The sequence below is a fragment of the Borostomias antarcticus genome, assembly GCF_949987555.1.
Source record: "Borostomias antarcticus genome assembly, chromosome: 33".
NCBI classification, from domain to species: domain Eukaryota; kingdom Metazoa; phylum Chordata; class Actinopteri; order Stomiiformes; family Stomiidae; genus Borostomias; species Borostomias antarcticus.
The window spans coordinates 3,988,618-4,011,117 of record NC_140266.1 but is presented as its reverse complement, the minus strand read 5'-3'; the positions used below and the strand labels follow the sequence as shown (position 1 = coordinate 4,011,117).

The following is a 22,500-nucleotide window of genomic DNA, read 5'->3' as shown; positions in this document are numbered from 1 at the left end:
ACCCTAGAAATAATAGAAGGGTAAATCAATATGTGTCCTTTTCAGTCAGTTCTAACAACAACAGATGCCGCAGCACAAACACGGGCAGTTAGGAACACTGTCAGTCAGACAGGCAGAAGAAGGTAGTAAGTCAATTAATATACTGGGCCATTCATTGAGCAATTAACCAATCACTCAGGCAATCACATAGTGAGCTGGTCATCCAGATAGTGAGCTGGTCATCCAGTCAGTCACTCAGTCAGTCATCCAATCAGTCGGTCAGTCACTGAATCTGATAGAAAACCACTTGTTAGAGTAAGTACCCTAGGAAGACTCCACATAATCACATTTGGCGGGGAAGTGATTTTGAGGTCAGGAAGTTCCATTCTCTGAGTGGAGTCGGTAGGTATTGAACCGTACATAGCTATTAAAAATTAAAATTAAAAAGTTAGTTAGGTCAGACAGTGAAATACCTGTTTTTTTATACTGACACTTAAAAATAATGGTTTAAAGGTTTGAAGTAGGAAAAAAGGCAATGAGGGTTGCATAGTTTCAACGCTTCCGCGATAGTGCTGTAAATATAAATGGTAAACGGACTGCACTTATATAGCGCTTTTCCACCTTAGCGGCACTCAAAGCGCTTTACAATGGCCTCTCATTCACCCATTCACACACACACTCACACACCAATGGCGGTAGCTGCCATGCAAGGTGCTAACCTGCTCATTGGGAGCAATTTTGGGGTTAGGTGTCTTGCTCAAGGACACTTCGACATGTGGACAGTCGGAGCTGGGATTCGAACCGCTGACCCTTCAATCATTGAACGACCCACAGTGCGCCAGGAGGACGATGGGAGGGTGCAGAACACTGCTCTGTCCTTAACACAGGTGACCCTCTCAGTGGTCAAAGTGACGATAACGGTGACGATGACCACGGCGTCGGCGATAAAGACGGATGACGGACCGCCCCGACGAGCCCATCGGGGGGCGATAAGCCAAACTTTCAGCAGTCATCCATCACCGTTTCCACAGCAACGCACCATCATCAACACCCATGTGCTGTGCGGGAGCGGACCCGAACACCTGGGACGCCATTACTGGAAGTGAGAAGGCTTTATTGACCTGATCTACAGGGTTAGTATGGATCCGGGCTCCTGGACTGTGACTGATGGAGGGAGAAGGGAAAAGAGGGTCCTCTTTATAGGCGGAGGTACACATGGTGGTCTTACTGGATGGATGGGTGTGTGCGTGTGTGTGTGTGTGTGTGTGAGTGTGTGTGCGTTATGCAAGCACGTGTGTATGTCTATCTGGGGGTCAATGACGGATAAGATGTCTCATGTCATTCAGTAAAACGCAGTGCCTCCTCGAAATGTACATTTTTCATAATCAACCATGCGTGTATCCATGCGTAGACTGGCAGAAATATAACCACCAAGAAAAAATGATTTTTGAAAATGAAATTTTTTATTTTATTTTGAATATCACATTTCTTGTAGAAAATAAATCAGTGTTAAACTGAGTGACTTTAGATGTCATTGACCCCTGCATGTGCACAGCTGGGTGTGTGTGTGGAGGCGCAGTGTGTGTGTGTGTGTGTGTGTGTGTGTGTGGAGGCGCAGTGTGTGTGTGTGTGTGTGTGTGTGTGTGCTGGTTTAAGTGTATTCAGCTATAGTATGCTCTTTGGACTGTGCTTGGCTGAATTGAGAATGTCTTATCAGATGAGTGGCAGCAGAAACACACACACACACACACACACACACACACACACACACACACACACACACACACACACCAGCCACTCCTCCTCTCTTTTCTACATCTCCTCCCCTCCGCCTCTCTTCCTATCGCTCTGTCCATCCTCAGTCCGGTCACATATTTATATTCTTTCTTCCCCTTTTCTCTCGTCCGTCCCCTCATCCTCCCGGAGTAGAGAGCGCGCGCACGCGTCTCTCCCATATCTCGCTTATCATTTTCAAATTATATTGATAGAAAGCCTCTCCTCTTCTCTGTGTCCTCTCTCCCCCCCGCCCCCCCCCCGGCTCCCCCCCCCATGACAGTTAAAAGCCTTATCCCTCCTCCACTCCTCTTTCATCATTCTCTCCATGCTCTCTTCCTCATCTTCCTCTCTCAAAACGTTCTCTCCGTCCGCTCCGGCTGATATGCGGCGCCCGGAATACTCTCTCTTTCTCTCCCTCTTTTTTCCCCCCTCTTTCATCTCTCTCTCCGTACCCGGTAGCCAGGCGCTCATTTCAACTACAAAGCCTGGTTCTCCAGCTCACCTGGTTCCAGGCTGGGCGCTTCGCTCTCTCTCCCCGTTAATCACATCCTCCTGATAGGACGAGGATGGAGGGGGCGGGGGGGTGGGGGGGTAGGGACGTCTTCATTTTCACTAGTTTACTTTAGCATATATGGACATGACAGGTTAAATGAATTGTCACCGCAAAGCCCTTGAAAATGTCATCGTTGGGAGTTGGATGATGTATTTGAGGTGGAACGGCTAGTAGACGTTCATGAAGCATTCTAGCTTCTTGGGAACTTTGAGGAACTTGAGAGGGAAGTTGGAGAAAAAGACAGCGTTGAAATATGTGTGCACGTACGTACACGCGCAACGCCCGCCCGCGCACACACACACACACACACACACACACACACACACACACACACACACACACACACACACACACACACACACACACACGTGATTGGCAGTGCCCTGTAGAGCTAGAGAGATAACCACGGCACTTAAACTCAGTGGGACCCCTGAAAACAGCATCCCTTCAAAAGACCAGCAGCATTCACAGGCTTTAACAGGACTTTCCCTTCATCTCCACACTCTTTTTCTATTATCTGTGTTTTTGTCCTCTGCTATTACCTTCTCAAAACACGACAGCCGATAGGCGCTTTTAAAAAACCTTGTCAACTTGTACAACAATGTAGAAAAAAAGGCCTTGGCAACCATCAATAAACCGTTTGAATCCTGGGATGCACAAACGTGTGCACATTCTCTTAACGCTGAGACTTGTATACGCACACACACACACACACACACACACACACACACACACACACACACACCTCTACCCTTGTGCGTTTGTGCGTGGCGCACACACACACGCACACAATGACACACTTGGCGGTCCATTGTAAACGACACTGGGCCACAGATGAGGTGTAAATTGCGGTGGTTTTCAGCGAAAGCGTTCGATAGCAACCATGTGGAGGCGCCTCTACGCCCGACGCCAACAAAGACGGACCGCCTGGCAGAGAGAAAGAGGGAAAAACACATGAACACAGAGGAAGACTGAAGAGAGAATGAACGAATGAATGAATGAATGAATGAATGAATGAATGGATTGTTAAAAGCTGAGGGGAAAACACAAAGTCATCCAGGGTTGCTCAAAAAACGATGTGGTTGGCAAAGGAAAATGACTAAATGACACACCTGCGTGATAACAAACACTGAATCCTTCAAACTGTGTTGCGAATCCTCAAAGGATTATCAAGTCGCACGGTCAAAGTGTGTATTGTCGTATTCAGCTGTGGAAAATAATGCGCCTATTGTAGCCAGCAAAGCTACAAGGCAATGTTCAAAACCCCCTTTTCTATTCCATGTGGGGAAATGTTTAGTCAACATCCAGCCAAATCCACGCCGACCATATAATCCTGGTCTGACATCACAGCCCTCTTCACTCAGAGCCAAGCCATTATCAGAAGCTCCTCCACTCCTATTCAACATTCATTCCAAGGTTTTGCTCTTACACACACACACACACACACACATGCGCGCAGGCACACACACGCGTCCCGATACCAGAGCTAACGCCATCGCTCCGCGTGCTTTCACAAAATGTTCCCTCCATCCACCTAATAAGGGAAGAAATTGAGTGGCACTTCACCAGGAAAAGACGGCGCCTTCGCGTGGCAGAAACACTCATGTTGTGCCGGAGCTGCGCTCGGTAGCGAGAGGTGGGAAGGGTTAAGTGGCTGAAATAAACTGCTAAGTGTTGCAGAGATGCCGTCTCCTGCGTCTGATGGGGTTTTAAATGCTTTGGCACTAGCGTTTAACACTCTAGCTGCGCGCTGTTTATGCTAGTCCCGAGCTCTGAAGGGTTGTGGGAACTGAAACTTAAGTGCTATTTTTGAAAGGTCTGCCTGAATGTGACTATGGAGGCGGTGGGCTAAGACAGGGAAAGACATGGATGGACTTAGTAGCCATGAAATGCACACATGTGAAAGCTAGAAACGGTGGTCGGAGAGCACAGACCTCCGCCCGTGAATGCGTTTCGTGGCTCTGTGCGCACACGCGCGTGCGAGCAGGACATGTTTGGTATGGCTGTATTTGTTCGGTCGAGAGATTTAAGCTTTGTTCTCTGTAAAGCGCATTGTGTTGCCTCTGGGTATGAAATGCACTATACAAATAAAGCTTTGATTGATTTATTGATTGATTATGCCAGTTCAAACCCTGTCTCGAGAAAATTGCTCGAGTAGTTTTGGCGTAATCCTGCTTATCAACGAACTAACACAACCACCAACGAACTAACACAACCACCAACCAACACACACAACCCCCAACCAACACACACAACCACCAACCAACACACACAACCCCCAACCAACACACACAACCACCAACCAACACACACAACCACCAACCAACACACACAACCACCAACCAACACACACAACCACCAACGAACTAACACAACCACCAACGAACTAACACAACCACCAACCAACACACACAACCACCAACCAACACACACAACCACCAACCAACACACACAACCACCAACCAACACACACAACCACCAACCAACACACACAACCACCAACCAACACACACAACCACCAACCAACACACACAACCACCACACACAACCACCAACGAACACACACAACCACCAACCAACACACACAACCACCAACCAACACACACAACCACCAACCAACACACACAACCACCAACCAACACACACAACCACCAACCAACACACACAACCACCAACCAACACACACAACCACCAACCAACACACACAACCACCAACCAACACACACAACCACCAACCAACACACACAACCCCCAACCAACACACACAACCACCAACGAACACACACAACCACCAACCAACACACACAACCACCAACCAACACACACAACCACCAACCAACACACAACCACCAACCAACACACACAACCACCAACCAACACACACAACCACCAACGAACACACACAACCACCAACGAACTAACACAACCACCAACCAACACACACAACCACCAACCAACACACACAACCACCAACCAACACACACAACCACCAACGAGGAACACAACCACCAACCAACACACACAATCACCAACCAACACACACAATACTCCTCGGCCAGTGCGTTCGCTATAGGCCGAGGTAACAATCGTGCACACATCTGTGCGCACACACACGGAAACTTAAACACACAAACAATACAATGATTGGCAACATATAGAATACTATCTCAATACCATAGCAGAAAGAGACAAGAACCTAGCCTATAGTTTCCCGATAAGCTATCGCCTTTGTGAGGTGACATTTTCTCGCGACTCCAGCCTCAGAAAGAGAAGGTCCCATCTGCATGACAATGACCGTCCCTGGGTGGGTGACAGGAGAAGGCTGGTGATACCTCAGCGGGATGGGAGTGAGAAGGCCAAGTGCCAGAGTTGTGGACAGAGGAGTGAAAAATGCCTGAAGAAAGGAGGAGGGATACCAGCACAAAAACAAGTCCGATATGAACCCGAGAGATGGAGATACAGACGGACTGTTACTGTATGGTCAGCTGACAGACCACTGCGTACATGCTTTGTTTCTGACAAAAGAAACAGTTCTTTACTTGAGAGAACAAGCCCCTTTTCAGCTCAAACACCCCGAGCAGATAACAATACTCCAGCAGCTTGCTCGATCGCCTTGTTGAGAGGGGTCAGGGAAGAATTTGTACAGCTCACTTATCTGGCCCCCGGGTGATTACTGTTTTTTTGCTTCCCTCTGGAATATGTAGAGAGTGGGTCGTATGCCCACCTCCCTTGTTCTCTGTAAAGCGCATTGTGTTGCCTCTGGGTATGAAATGCTCTATACAAATCAAGCTTTGATTGATTGATTGATTGATTGATTGATAACAAGGCACTTCCGACAACTCGCATGTTGCTGTGTTCTCAGTCTTTCTGGTGAGTGGAGGGTGATACAGAGGGAGCCTGGAGATTGAATGTGTGCCAGATGTCTGTTGCAGAATAGTCATAGTGGCTGAAGAATTCTAAACACCTCATTAAAGGAGTTAAGACGAGAGAATATATATAGTTATAATGTGTTCTTATTCTAGGTTCTTGTTTCTGTAGGCGTGTTTTGTTAAAACTGCTTGGAAAGTGAAATGTACAGTAGCTACTGTAGTGCAAAACATGTTTTGAGATTTTAAGGCTAGAGTCGAGTACAATGCCAAGATTAATATTCTTTATATGGCATTTTATGCCCAGTGAAATAAACTACTCACGTTTTTAAAATGAAACTAAATGATAATACAGCAATTCTGGACCACCAACATAACTGCCATCCAAATGGGTTTTTCCACTCAGTCTCTCATCCAAGTCTTAGCCTATTCCGAGCAGCCAAGTGTGTCAGGTTCGTTTAGGAGGGAGATTGGACTGTTGTCCAAGGGGTCCAGGCGCCTGAGGGGGTGGGAGGGGGCGGGGCGGGGCTTAGACCGACCAATCATTCTTCGTCATTAAGACTGATAAAGCATCACCGATTTTTTTTGACTCACTTTTCTTTCTCACTCTTTCCTTCTCTCTATTTCAGATTGTCGTTTCCTTGTAACTCGGGCTTAAGTCTGCAAAATGCAGTGTTCAATGTAAACTTAATGCACTGTACGAAATGTCAATTGCCGATGGCAATGAAGTGACTTTGGCGAGGTCGTCCTCTATTTACAATGTTTTGTTCCCGTTTCTTTTCATTATCCTCGGTGCGTGTCGGTTGGAGAAGATGGCCCAACTCAAGCAAGATATGATGCCGTAAAATGGTGACAACCTTTGTCGGCAGTTAAATTGAATTTGGTTCTGGGGGAGAGTCTTATGACTACAAATACTCAGCAGCTAGGCAGCCACGTTAGCACTAGATGGCTAATGTTAACCTCATTGGCCTCGAACCATCCACTGAAAGAAAAATGATCTTGATTTTGGCGCCCATGATTGTACATACACTATTTGGGTTGCGTTGGTACTATGTTACATCGAAAAACAAATACCCCTGCCCATTTAAAACTTCTGACCAGAAAAAGGTTGTTTGATCCGGGGCCGAGTTCACGTTCACACCTCTCCAAACGAAGCGGAGCAAACTTTTTTGGTCCGATAGTCCGATTCCAAACGGATCAAATGTGTAGGTGTGAACACACCCTTAATTATCAAGTTTTTAAATCATTGGGTCCAGAGCCGGAATTAACAGCTGTTTCATTCCCTGTGTATGCCTTACTAGATGCAGATAATTACTTAATCACAGGACCCGAGAGGGGGGGGGTCTTTATTTTGCCACACAGTGACACATTACACACAGTGACACATTACACACAGTGACACATTACAAGTGAGAGGGTGACATGGCACACCACACACACATGCAATTTTCGTGTCGCCGGTGGAAATTGTCCAATGCATTTAACCCGTCCCAGCTGTCCTCCTCCAGGGGCAGCCAGGAGCAGTGGGCAGCCATCAGCGCCCGGGGACCAGGTCCAAGTGCTCAGTCCAGGTCCTGGTCAGGGACCGGACTGAAGAGCAGCTGTTCTTCTGCATGTTTTTCATATTGGGTTCTTGGGAGGGAACCCTTGAGAACACGGGGAGAACAACACACACTGGAAAAGACACAGTGACCATCAATCACAACGCGTGTGACGGTAGCGTCACAAAGACTGCAATACATTCCTCGTCCCTTCGGGAGTTCGATAGATTCTCTGGGGAATAGATTCTCAGTTTTTCCACATTAACGTACCGTAGAAAGACCACAAATAAGATAATCTGGAGCCGTCAATCCATTATTAAACTCATATTTATTCTTCTCAGATTGGTGGCTCGGACCAGTATTTCATGTTAAAATTAGCCAAAACGTTAATTAATTAAAAACATCTGACCTTGTCACGGTCTGTCCAGGACGCCTGTGGATACCGGTGCCAAATATGAATGCTGTCCGGCCGACGGTGTCCGAGGAAAGTCCGGTGAGACGGACAGACAGAAGCTCATTTATGTGTTAGATGGTGTTGAATGGTTGAGATTCACTGCTTTCTCAATGAGAGGGTCATGTGGGTTGTACGCTTAACCTTATTGGTTACAGGCCAGACACCACAAAGTCATTTGATTTCCTCACTTCCTCGTTATGTACTTCCCTCATTCCAAGAGGTAAGAAAGAAAGAAAGTGAAGGAGATATTTTGTTCCGGGTGGAACAGAACAGCAGGTAGTCCAGTGGTTAGAGCATCCGATCGGGGACCGAAAGGTCACGGGTTCAAGACTGTGATAAGCCACTTGACAATCATTTGACCGCCTACCGTTGTGCCCTTGAGCAAGGTACTTCACCTCAGCACTAGTTCAAAACTTAAGTAGCTTTGTACTGTATAAAAGCATCTGCTCAATGGTAAAATGGTAAAAGGGGTTGAGGAGTTATCTTTCTCAAGGTCATGCCTGAAATGAGTGCCTTACGTTGTACACAGAAAGCAGCATGTGTCCACACACACTCTCAAATGCCTCTCAAAGCTGTCCCCACACACACATACTAACGTTACACACACAAACACACACCAAGCCTTTTAACAGACACAGAATGGCTCTTTTGAAACAGCTAAAAAAAAAAAAAAAAGTATTACAATTTTTTTTTTAGACCTCAAAATTCACCAGTTGTTTTGTTTCTTTCATCTTTTCTGGAAGAGAGTTAATGTGAGTCAATGTACTTTGTCAGAATAATAATGCTCAAATTAGTCGATTCAGTATTTGGTTTTGATGGCGAACATGGAAAAGTAAACAATGTGTAGACACGTGTTTACATGCTTGTTTGAAAGCCTCGGCTGAAAAAAAGAATGGATTTCAAAGTGCAAAATTGCAAAATTGATTTTGGCAGGCTAATAACGATGTAATCTTCCCATCAAAATATTCCAAAACACATCACACAGTTATAAGCCCATCAGAAATGGCCATTGATGTGTGTCCATTTGAAGAAAACCAGAAAGCAGATTACTTGTCTCAGAAGTTAATTGAATTTGGTCAAAATGGTTTAATGGAGGGGGGTGGGAAGGGGGGGGCACTAGAGCTGTTTGTGTCTCGTTCACAAACTGTAGTTCATCGTTACTTAGCACCCTTTGAACTCGCACAATAGCCTCATATTACTCTCTACTCGGGGGGAACATTTGATTAAAAGAATCAGCTTTTTAGCCGTTTCATTCTGTCTATTCTCCTCTCTGTGAAAACACAAGTTCTTATAATAAACCCATTTCTCTACGCGTAAAATCAAGTTAAAGTTCATTTTTTGTCATGTGTAAGAAGCACTAAGAACCCCTCAGTTTATGCCTGTGATTTTAACGCACACAAGAAAAGACACACACACATTATACATGCGCAACTCAATCACAGCAACAGTTATAGAACACACACACACACACACGCACACACACACACACACAAACTCATATGGCACATTACCACGCATCCGTTCCCCTCACACACACCCAGACGGACCCCCCCGTGCTGTACCTCCTCACACACACCCAGACGGACACCCCCGTGCATCCGTTCCCCTCACACCCCCCCAGACGGACCCCCCCGTGCTGTACCTCCTCACACACACCCAGACGGACCCCCCCGTGCGGTACCTTCTTGGCGGTGTGGATGCAGTCCAGGTACGCCTGGGCCAGGCCGGAGCAGTGGAGGGTCTGCTGTCTGTTCTCTCTGTAGCACTGGAACACCTGCGACTGAAGCTCCGGACACACCGTCACGCTGGGGCGGGGCCTGGGGGGAGGGACAGAGTGTGTGAGTACACACACACACACACCTGTACAGGTGCATGTTATGTTATGTTATTTTTATTTATAATGCGCCCCCCAACCAACTGTTACATCAGCGCAGCCCGGGTACAAAAAAGAGACAAACAAAAACAAAGGACCCCAGAGACACAAAATGAAACTACATTTAAGACACAAGACAAGGACATAAATTACAGATCGTCTGTGACAAAGAGGTGAGTTTTAAAGCTGTGCTCTAAAAGAGTCCAGGGTGGTGGCAGACTTGATGTTCAGAGGAAGCTTGTTCCATAGCCCAGGTGCATCACAGAGAATGCACGGTCTCCCTTTGTGACAAGTTTTGACCGTGGGACCTTCAGGGTCATCTGGTTGTCAGATCTGAGCCGACGACCAGGCCTGAAGCTGGTAGGTTGGTCCAGGAGGTGCATGGTAGAGTTGTTTGTGAGCAGGTTTGTGTTGTATCTGTATCTTGCTCAGTGTAACATGATGGTGCTTCTTCATGCAGAGTGACTGAGAAGAGTCAAACCTTCTTTATTCCCTCACTACATGTTTTATTCTCTTTGAATCTCTCACAGCTTCCCCCCCACACACATACTGCACAGTCTCAAACACACACACACACGGACACACACACACACGCGCAAAGCCTTTTAACTGACTCATCTCAATATCCAGAATGGCTCTTTTGAAACATTTAAAAAAATGTTTTTCGCAACTTCAACTTGACTTTGAAAGTGATAGCATCTTAAACGATAGCAACTTTACTTTATCTTCTTTGGAACTAATAGTGTGAAGACAAAAAAACACACAAAAAACCCGTTTTGATTCATTTATTTTGGATTACTGTTATTGGATACCATGAAAGGTTACTTTGAAAGTAGCTGTACTGCACAGATGAATATGCATTGACAAAGCTGCTTAGAACTCAAAATCTCTTTCTCTTTCTTTATCTCAAAACACACAAACATACACAAAGTAGTAACACACACACACAAACACGCGCACACACACACACACAGGTATGCTAATCCCACGTGAGGTTAATCCTTGAGTGCTCTGTTGCTTGTGCTAATTTACCTAGTGTGACAGAACTCGTGCTAGCGATATCTCATGAGGGAAATAAACACACACACTCGCGACACAATTATGGATTGCATCATTTGCCATATTAATAATGTGTCATACATTACACACACACACACACACACACACACACACACACACACACACACACACACAAAGACTCTACATAAGTAGGCTACTCTACATTAAAGGAACAGAGAAACTAACAATGGAATGAACATAATAACGATGGAATGAACATAATTCCAAAGATATAGTCATACACTGTATCTCCATACTGATCTCTCTCCCTCTGACTAAGTTCTACAGTAAGTGTACAACTGCACAGACTACATACGGCACACGCTAACAGGGAAAACGTCATTACATTTGCTAATCTTTAGCTGTGTTCGGAATCGCTCCCTTGTTCCCTCACTCCCTATTCCCTATATAGGGTTCACCATGTAGTGAACTACCTAGGGAACGGAGAAAATGTAGGGTACATGCACTGTTCCCTGCAAATCAAGGTGAATTGTGGGTAATAAATAGTGGACTATATAGGGAACGAAAATTCCGTGGAGAATTCGGACACTACAAACAAAATGGCTGACGCCCTATATAGGGCACTATATAGTGAATAGGGAGCGATTCCGACAGCTTTTGTTTTAAAATTGTACACAACCTTGCTTCTCGTCCACTCGGTGTGTTGATTACACCACTGACACAGTCAGCTAGACCCAGCAGAGCCACTGAGAGAGGAGACGCTTCCACATTCAGTCTGACTGCTTTCTCTATTACAGCGTCTCATGACTGGAATAGATTACCAGAACACACGAGAAAGTGCATCACCTCCAGATCATCTTCCAACCGCTTGAAATCATGTCTCTCCAGTGATCAACAATGCAGTCACTCAATCTACACTAAATCAACTCTGATGGAATGTCATTTATCTCGCTGTTGTGCCGATATCTGGATTCATTGTAGGACAGACTATTATTTATATGATAATGCATTTTATTAACTGTATATTGTTTTTATGCTGATGTGCAAACCATGTATGTAATGCAATGTAATCTGACCGATGCCTGTTTCTGGGTTTCTCCCGGTGAAAACTAGCCTTCTTGGCTAATTCTGGTACATTTGTTAATGTACGCTGTCCCTACCAAATAAACAATAAACAAACAAACAAACAGTATGTTTTTGGAATATGAAGTCTGGTGGTTTCTGTGCCTGTGTGTCAGTGACAATGTAATTTTATTTATACAGCACCAGTCATACAAATCAATGTAGCACATAGTGCTTTATATAAAAGAAGATGGATAAAAAGATAAATCATACAAACGCAGTGTGTGTGTGTGTGTGTGTGTGTGTGTTGCTCTAGTCCATCCATGCTGAAGGGCTGTTAATAGCATGTCTAATGGGAGGGAGAGGGTCAGAGAACACGAGTTGACCAGGAGATGTATGACTTCATCTGACATGACTGGGCATGCCTGCCTACCGCTGAGAACTGACCGGATCACTCACACACACACACACACACACACACACACACACACACACACACACACACACACACACATTCATTCATTTATTGTTTATTTGGCAGGGACAGATGGATTAAACATGAATAAATTATTTGTGCAACACCATGGCACGAATGCTTGTCCCTAAAAGGTACCTGTATAGGAAAGCAGGTTAAACATTTTAACACACACACACACACAACCGTAAAACCTTTCATAGCCACACACACACACACGCACGCGCACACACACACACACAACCGTAAAACCTTTCATAGCCACACACACACAACACACACACACACAACCGTAAAACCTTTCATAGCCACACACACACACACACACACACACACACACACACACACACACACACACACACACAACCGGAAAACCTTTCATAGCCACACACACACACACGCACACGCACACCATCACTGCTGCCCTCCAGTCATTCCTCACAGCAATTATAAACCCATGCGTCCTTCACATTTGACTGCGTTCAGGAGTCCCTGACCGCACTGACAAATAGACTGTGTGTGTGTGTGTGTGTGTGTGTGTGTGTGTGTGTGTGTGTGTGTGTGTGTGTGTGTGTGTGTGTGTGTGTGTGTGTGTGTGTGTGGTGTGCATGTGTGTGTGTGTGTGTGTGTGTGTGTATGTGTGTGTGCGTGTGTGTGGGTGTGTATTTGTCCACGGTGTATCAAAGAATAGCTGTTTGTGAGTGTACTCCATGTGTCCATGAGATAAATGTGTGCGTGTGTCTGTGTGTTATGAGAGTTATGTGTGTAAGTAGAAGGGTAGTGTGTGCATGTGTGCATGTACAGTGAGTGTGTGAGTGTGTGTGTGTGTGTGTGTGTGTGTGTGTGCGTGTGTTGGGGGTTAAGAGAGTTTTGTGTGCAAGTAGAGGGGAGTGTGTGCATGTACAGTGAGTGTGTGTGTGTGTGAGTGTGTGTGTGTGTGTGTGTGTGTGTGTGTGTGTGTGTGTAGCGGAGAAAAGAGAGACAGGGTTGAATAAATCAGCGGTGCTGATAATATTCATGGACTGAGGGAGTGAGGGAACGGCCACACCGATGTGCGGAACCACCAATAATAATAATAATAATAATACTAATAATACATTTTACGACAAACAACCCTCAGCCCACCGTGGACAAACAGTAACCCTGGCAACCCGTGGTCAGAATCCGCTCCCCCTGCCGCGTTGCCCACGCGTCATGTGACACTCGTCCGGAAGCGTGCGGATGAGCGATGAACACCAGCGCTACGGTCAGTCAGCGTAACAAGCCTGGCGTACGTCGTATGCTCCACTAACGACTCGTTATCAAAGCCCCTATGCTCCACATCACACACTGTTATTGGTGGACTTACTCTAATGGATTTTAGATTGGGTATGAATGAACGGGAGTACTTAGTCCAGCTGTGCTCGTTGTATTAGGGCCCCGGCATTCTGTTCTGCTTTTTTACGTTTAATTGGGACTACATAGACTGTACACGTCTGTGGTTAACTGTGTTTTAACTGTCTTGCATGTTTGCTGATGATGTGCTGCTGTGTGTCTGTGCTGGTGATTGCTCATTGTAGTGTTGCATGTTTATATATGTGTTGTGATGTGTATATATGTGTGTCAATGTGTGCTGTTTTTCTTCAACTGTCTTATATTTAACTTTGTTTTATTTTTTCAGCCCCCTAACCCCCCTTCCCTCAAGAGGCTTTTTGCGTTTCGCCAGGCCGCCTTTGTAAATAAGAACTTGTTCTTAAACGCCTGCCTGGTTAAATAAAGGTTAAAAACAAACAACAACAAAAAAAACAAAATAACCTGAGCTATAGATATTTATGTGGTCAGGGTTTTGTATAGCACTACCAACGACTCAGCAGTCTAATAAAGCGGTATTGAGAATCAATGAGAGATAGATTTCATGGTTCCCCCCACCTGAGAGGTGCACACCTCCTGCTCGCAAACTCAAAGATTAAAATGGAGCCACTACAGAAGGAATAATTGATTTTTTTCAAAGGTAAAGTTGTATTGCTTCAGACTCATATTAGTGAGTCTTGTGTGCCTACTGTTGTGTGTACAACCAGTTCCAACAGGTGACAGCCATTTTGTTGTGATGAAGGAGAGAAAAATAAGACGTGATAGGCTTGAGCTAGCACACACAAACTCTTTTGTCTCCCTTTTTGACACAGTTTAAAGAGAAATATATGCGACGAACCCCTTTAATAAAGGAGTCTGAAGCAGAAAATTGCCTGTCTTAATCTGCCGCAACTTCCTCGCTCGAGTTTTATTAAGGTGTTAGAAAGAAGAAAATGCATTAGCCCTGCTAATTTTTAAAGCTATCATTTGGGAGGGAAAAAAAGAGCTCAATTGTTGTCGGTTCTGGTTTGCATAAGTAAGCGCTTTGTGGAACAGAGATGAACTTAAATCATTCGAGTTTCCCATTACTTTGGCTCCTCTTGACAGAATCCGTTTATAAAGGTTTATGAAGAAAGAATGAGTTTGGGGACAATACACAGCCTGGACAGGGAATACAAGCATACTAGTAGAGAGGAAGGTGACACGGCTTCTGCCTCGTATTCCTCTGTGTTTGTGAGGCAGAGAGAAAGCCTATTAATGTATGCCGACAAGCATTCGGGTTCCTGGAAAAGCCGACCGTTGCACCGAGGATCTGTTTTTTAATAAAACGCTGACTGGTAATAAGAAGGGCTGAGATCAAAGGTGGGTTGAGATCAAAGGAAAATGCCAGAAGTCTTTTCTTGGATGGAACTCAATACTTTTATGGTACTCGTACGAATGACATCAATGAAAGTGTTTGAACTACTCCATACCCACTTTTTTTTTACCTGTCCCATGCTTTCATATAAAAATCTTATGATCTATCCTAAACCCTGTATACTACTGTAATGAGGTGGATATTATCTGAGAGATTAGCAACTATAACTGTGAATGTTGGATATTTAAAAGAAAATTAGAAAGGGGGTAACATTCACTCCCTAAACATTCATTTTCCAACTTCACTAATACATTTTTATTTTATTTGAGCACAACGACTGCTTTGAAATTGGCAAAATGTATACAAAGAGCGCATACTACAGTACTACAGAGAACATTCAGAATGTCTACCAGAACAGTGCTTCGGCTGCTTTTCAAGATTGGTTTTCAACGGCTCGGAAAGCGATGTGCATTATCAATTCAAACCAATTTAAACCTGCTCACTCCCCTTGGGACGAACACAAACTGGGTTATCGGAGTACAAGGGTGCACGATACGAGGCTTCACCATAAAGTGTTTACATCGGCCTTGAGTGGTAATACCAATTCCAAAAGATCAGGACCGATAGAGCTCGGACCATATCTCCTTCATACCAGAGGGCTGGGGCACTTGGAAGGTTACGGAGTCGCGAGAGAACGATTCACGGCACACATGTGATGGATGCACACACAGTTACCTCAACATCCGGCTACCAGTCAAGGGACTGAAAGATGGATGTGGATAGAGCAATGTTTCATTAAAACAGGCGACATCCTGTTACCAGATAAGGGGTGGTGTGTGTCACATCTTACGGCTGATAACTTTTCAATCAGGAGAGCAGACGGTTCAACGACTCACTCATCTGTGTGGAAAGACCTGATCTCTGACGCCGGGTCACTATCCTTCCCATCAACCCTTGCGCTATCGTCGACAATTTCAATTTCGTTCTATATCATTTAATTTGTACAAGTTCACTTTTCTTCAGAGGAAAGTTTGTGATTTCCTTCAAGGTAAGCACTCGCAGAATAATATGTCTCCGTGCAATCCAATCATGTTCCTATTCAGATCCAATCCAATCATCGGATATTATTTGACAGAAAATTTGTAAATCAACAACTGTAACCAACAAGTAATCAAAAACCTACCCTGTCAGAATACAAGCAGCTTCCAATTCTCACTGGATGTAAACTCTACAGTTGAGTTGGACTCACGGATTAAACGTACCGTAGCTTCTTTGTGACACGCTCCGCAAGGAGAAGTACTCGTCTGACCTCTGACCTTCTGCACAGACCGATGCTCTTGTCCGTGTGAGCGCGCGTTCGTGCGTGTGAGACAGAGGGAGGAGGGAGAGAGACCTTGGCAGTAAGGCAAAGGAAAGATGTTGACGTCTCTCTACTCCACACTAATGATAGAACGCTAGCTCCATCTCTGCTAATCAAAAGCCTTCCATTTCTGGAGGAGGAGAGAGCCGCGCTAATTGGGTGCAGCTGTGGGGCTGTGATGGGTATTACTATATGATCTACAGGATGTGAAAATAAAACGGACACACAAACGTGTATATACCGAAACAGGGGGAAAATAGGATCGCAACTAGAAAGGGTGCTCAGAGAGCACAGGCGTCCGCGCATTGATGCATTCTGTTGGTGTAACTCAGTTGAAATGGTTAAAATCACACCTCAGTTTATATGTAATAACTTACTGAGTGTAAGTATTCAAAAATACTGTTTTTGAAATGATTGTCTTCTACTGAAATTCATTCTCGTGATCTAATTGTGAGCTTCGGCGATGGGTCCGAGTTGAAGGGTTTCATGTTGAACGAGGGTTGCGAGGAATGTTTCTAGATAACGTCTGAAGACTCGCGAGAGAGAGACGTGTCGAGAGAGAGACCAATCAATCAAAAGATGAGGCAGAGGAAAGGAAAACTGAAAAACAAGGAGTGAGAGAGAGAGGGACAAAAAGAGAGAGAAACTTGAAAGATACAGAGAGAGAGAGAAGAGAGAGAAGACAGACATAACGACAGAAAGAAAAAGGATAGAGAAAGAGAGGAAGAAAGAAAGAGGGATCACGAAAGCCGAAGACAGACAGAGAGAGAGAGAGAGAGAGAGAGAGAGAGAGAGAGACCGTTAACTGTGGGTCCCCTCTGCTCTCCCTGCATCAATAAGTTGAATAATTACTGGCTGGTCAGCGTAGTGTGAAATGACCGCGTGACCACGGCACAATGAAAAGCTGCCCAAACAGTGACAGAACATGACAAGCGCTCAGCGGCTTGAATACAAAGTGCGTCCGCTCGTGTGTGCGAGAGAGAGAAAGGTTGAGTGTGCGCCGTGCACGGGCGCCGTGCGCGCGCACGAGCGTGCACGAGCGGACGCTGCCGCAGAAGGGAAGTGAAAAATAATGAGCGACATATTGCGGCTGGACAAGTGTGAACGCAGAATGGAGCTCTCCTAACACGACGTACCCAGGATGTACCTTCAGACTGCTCTCAACGAAGGGGGGTGGGGGCCCCGTGATTCGGATCTGTTCCAAAATGGACTGGTTTCTAAGTTGGCCCATGGCCCATGTTTCTAAGTTTCATGAAAATTGGTATGGTAGTTTTTGCGTAATCCTAGTTAAAAAATTTAATGGAGGTGAATGGTCGGCCCTGAATGGAGGTGAATGGTCGGCCCTGTTTGGCGGCCCGTGGACCCGACCCATGCTTGGGATCCGCTCCAGAATGGAACGGGTTCTGAGTTGGACCATGCTACACCCTTTCACAGTTGTTTTTTTTGAAAATCAGTCCAACAGACAAACAAACACACAAACAAAAACAAATGCACACACGCGCTGTCGCCGGGGCGATACGGTAATAAATCAAACCGCAGCCAGAGACATTCAGACAAAATGAGTGGGCTCAAACGAGGCCCTCCATTTTTAAAATATATATCATTGAATTAAACACTTGCTAATTGAACACATTAAATGACCGACCAGCACTCGAGGGAGGATTTCTATCCCAGGCACTGTGGGAACAAGCTCATCAGAGATAAATACATTTAACACGGTAGTGAATAAAAATAAATGTGGTAAAAGATGACTATCCTTAAAGGCTGTTAAGAAATGTAATTTGCAGTTTTGAGATGAGGAGAGGAAAGCAGAGAGAGGAAGAGAAGCAGTTCGAGTGAAATCTAAAGCAAAAGGGAGAAGATAACACAGGAGACAAAAAAAACAGAATTAATGACTCACCTTTCATCATTTTTTTGGAGCTAATCATTCCTCTCTCGCACAGGAAAGCAAAAGAGCGGCTTTGGGGAGGAGGGGGGGGAATTTATTTCATGCTTCTCTCTCTCATCCCTCTTTTTGAGAAGTGAGAAAGGTGTTGCTGGGTAGAGGGCCAGGAGATGGCCGCGGTTTGGCGTAGCCAACAGGCACTGGTAATGCCAGCATGGTGGCAATCACTTGCAGAATCTAACTGACCTGCTGTCTAGGTGGTGTGCTGGTGTGAATTACTGGTCCCTACGAAGTACAGAAAGTGTACACTCACTTCTTCTACACTTTGTTCAAGTCACTTGGTGGCCAATGTGGGCCCCACAGTCATCTTGATCTTTCTCGTCAACGTGGCATACGTGCGTACATGTGCGCGTGCATGAGGGGTCCAGGGTACCGGGTTTTGAAAATGTGGTCACCCTACTCACAGCGCTAGCCTACTTACGGAATGTGAGCTTCAGTCTTGGTTGCTGCCTGGTTGTACTGCTCAGACACCTGCTTGTACTGGTCCAGGCTCTGGAATGACGAGGGAGAAGGTTTTACAATTAATACAATAGTTATCAAAGTTCATCGTTGGGACAGGCTTTGACCTGACACAGTTGAATCAATATCCTTAGAAACTGTAGGACTGTATTTATAATTTGACACCGTAATGACAATAGGCTTTATATATCAATTTCAAACCATAACAGAGACTAAGGAAACATCCAGAACAAGCTCAGGGTCACAGTTTTCAAACATTAAAATTGAGTTATCAACTAGCCTCCAAAGTCCTGCATGCCGAAGTAATATTCCAGGGTTACGACCATTTTATTGACTTCTTGACAAGCTGAACTCAATTTCAAGCTCTAATAAGCCGGATTATGAGCTAAATACATAAACCATCGTCTTGAAATGTCACGTTCGTTAAATTAGCCACCTTTAAACCCAACGCCGTCGGTAACAAATCCGATCATTGATGTCCTGGTGGCACTCGATAAAGTTTTATTCAGAGTGTGGAAGAGTGGCATTTAAACGGCAACGGCAATTACAGCCCGAGAGAGACTAGGCCTAAAGGGCGTCATATCCAGCACCCCACCCTCTACATCTAATCAGGGTCCATAGCGTGAGATATACAGCAGACTAGACCAGCCTAACCATGAGTGAGGGGTGCCGCTGGCTTCAAATGAGATTCTAAATGAGTTGCATTCACAGTAGGAATTGCTCTTAAATGTTTTTGGGACCCTTTGGCCATATTGGTGGAGATCAGTGGAGTTACATTATTTCTGTGATGTAATTCCCCTCTGTTCTGAAATTATGGGATCCAAAATTCAGCGACAATGATTTTAAACTGCTTAATTCTGTAGTAGGAAAGGGAGATTGTAAGAATCCATTGTTAACTAGATACCATGTCTCTCTCCCTCACACACACACACACACAGGTGCAAACCCACTCTGCCTATCACCCTATCACCCCCTCCACACACACACACACACACACACACACACACAACACACACTCGCTTACTTACTGTACACCATGCAGTAATCACCATTTCAAACCAATAACCAGGCTTCCCAAGCAGTCCTTAATTATCTCCCGTATTCCCGGGAGATACTGTCTGGATAGGAGGATAAGGGAAGTGAGCGAGCGGGAAAAGTGATGGGATCAAATGGGAATCTCTTTCACAATCCCACCCATCCTATTCCCCGGGAGTGGCAGAGTAATTTTCCAATCTCCTATATTTCATGCTCGGATCCAAATGTCTCACATTCAGACAAGAGACTGAGGTAGGGTCATGACCATCTTTAGAGTAATCCTATCCTGATATCAGACATTAGGATGTAATAATGGCTCCATATCCTCTTCTCTCTCCTTTGAGGAACTAAAGGATAAAGTCCCTGTATCGGGAAAACGTGGAGATAAGTATGGAGGTATTATATACCCGTCTTTATAAGAATGACATGGAAAGCTGTTACATTGTACATTTCTCACCCAAACTTTTTGACCCCGTTTGAAGAATCTGCATCTGCCTTAAATTCAGTCCAGTTTCACATCTAAAGCTTCACAGCATGGGAATGCCACATGTCCACAGGTCGGGGAGCTACACAGCATTGAATTAACCAGGGGAGGATTAGGCCAGCATTGTCACTAAGTCCCCCCACCGACGGTGAATCTGGACCGGGCTGAAATGTCACTCCTCTTGGGGGCACCTCCTGGGAGCTCCAGAACCTAAGGAAGCTGGCCGTACACTTGTGCTAGCATTGTCATGATGGGGAGTTAGCATAACGCTAGCATTATCAAACCGTTGGGAGAGGTAGGAGAGGTACCCTCTGTTCAGGGGTTCTTAATTAACCTCAGCTTTGTGGAAAATATCTGTCTCTTTAGACTGGAAGAGGAAGGGTTGGCCTAATACATTCCTGTGACGGCCAAATGAGAGGGAGAGGAAGCCGTGTGCTAACTTTAATTCTTACAGGGAAAAAGACGACTATACTGATAGGTTATAAAAGCACAATAAAAATGAATTACTTTGAGGAGGACCGTAACTCTGAGGAGAGTTGGCTTCAGGCACTGTGCCATAGCAACTTCACCTCAGCAAGTTCTCCGACTGCAGAGTCGACGTGGAGGGAGAGAGGCAGGCTGTGTTCCAATCTTAAAACACTTACAGTACATTTAACCTCAGCCTCACGCCAACAAGCCCTATCGATTAGAGAACCGAAAGGTGAAAGAAAAGAGAAGAAAGTTCCGGCGGAGATTGTTCCGGAAAAGTTCCCGGCGCTAAAACTGTCTCCCAGGGAGGATGAGCGAAGGCTTTAGCTAAGACGCGGCGCTAGCGACTTGGCCTCAGCTGAACGGTGGAGGCTCATGAGGGGTAATACTCTGTGGAAGTCATGAAAGGTAGCAGGGGTAGACGCCTTGTGGGACGGCTGGTGGACTGCTCAACATGAAAGGAGACCCACCAGGGGCTTAGGCCTGTAGGTCCACAGGATTAGGAAGACCGGAGGCGAACTGGGGAGGGAGGGGAGGGATTGGAGGGAGAGCAGCAGCTGGTTGAAAAGGTGAAGTGGACTTTCCAGCGGTGATGGCCGTTTGTCCGCCAAGCTCTGCCCAGAGGGGAGTGAGAGAGGAGGGTTGGCCGGGGATGTGTTGAGGAGGACAGGTGTTGGGGATGTTGAGGTGAGGAGGATGGGCGGGAGGGCAGGGGATGAACTCATTCATTCATTCATTCTTTTTTTTTGGTTTCGCTCATGGTAATGCATAATTCCACATACGATTTTTGGACGAATTCAGAAACTGTGACAATAACAGAAAGCTTTGGCGACAATTTAAAGGATACTTTATTAGCGTACAGCGCACATGAAAGAAAGAAAAATGTCAAATAGGCAGAAAAAGAATCAGAAGCAAACGGGACACGATTCAATCAGTGCACCTGAGAAAAATCGACCTGTTGACGGTTTGGAAGGCGTCTCGGGATTCGCTGAAATACTGAAAGAGATCCGACAATTCTGCATGGAGACAGCGGAGAACTTTGGAGCGACCAAGAAGGAAATCAGCAAACTACAAGAGGGCATCGGAGAATCTAACAGGAGAACAGATGCAGCAGAGTTAAGAATTGCCGAAAACGAGGACGGTGGAATCGTTGTGACCAAAGTGCTTATCCACAGCCCACGAGTGCAGACAATTGGAAGCAGAATGTGAGGATATCGAAGGCCGTGCTCGAAGAAACAATCTAAGGATTAATTCACTTCCCAAGAAATGTGAAGGAAATAACATGGTTGAATTTGTGGAAAACACAATATGGGAGGAACTGGATATTACTGGTGAAATCCAAATTGAAAGAGCGCAACGGGCAACTTGGCCAAAGACCTGACACAGCGACAGTCCCAGGGCAATTATAGTTCGAGATGGGACCACTATCTCTAACCAACCCCCATCTCTCCCCAGAGCACCCTG

At 45.4% G+C, this 22,500-nt stretch overlaps 1 protein-coding gene across 1 annotated transcript in view; it reads right to left on the bottom strand.

Annotated features, from left to right (window-relative positions):
• The window catches only part of chchd6b (coiled-coil-helix-coiled-coil-helix domain containing 6b), a 47,018-nt gene that overhangs the window by 3,119 nt on the left and 21,399 nt on the right, over positions 1-22,500 (bottom strand). The window contains exons 6-7 of the mRNA XM_084460590.1: positions 19,012-19,082; positions 9,851-9,986 (exon numbers count right to left, since the gene is read on the bottom strand). Of these exons, the coding sequence (XP_084316716.1) occupies positions 9,851-9,986; positions 19,012-19,082 (207 nt within the window). The remainder of the gene's footprint in view (positions 1-9,850; positions 9,987-19,011; positions 19,083-22,500) is intronic.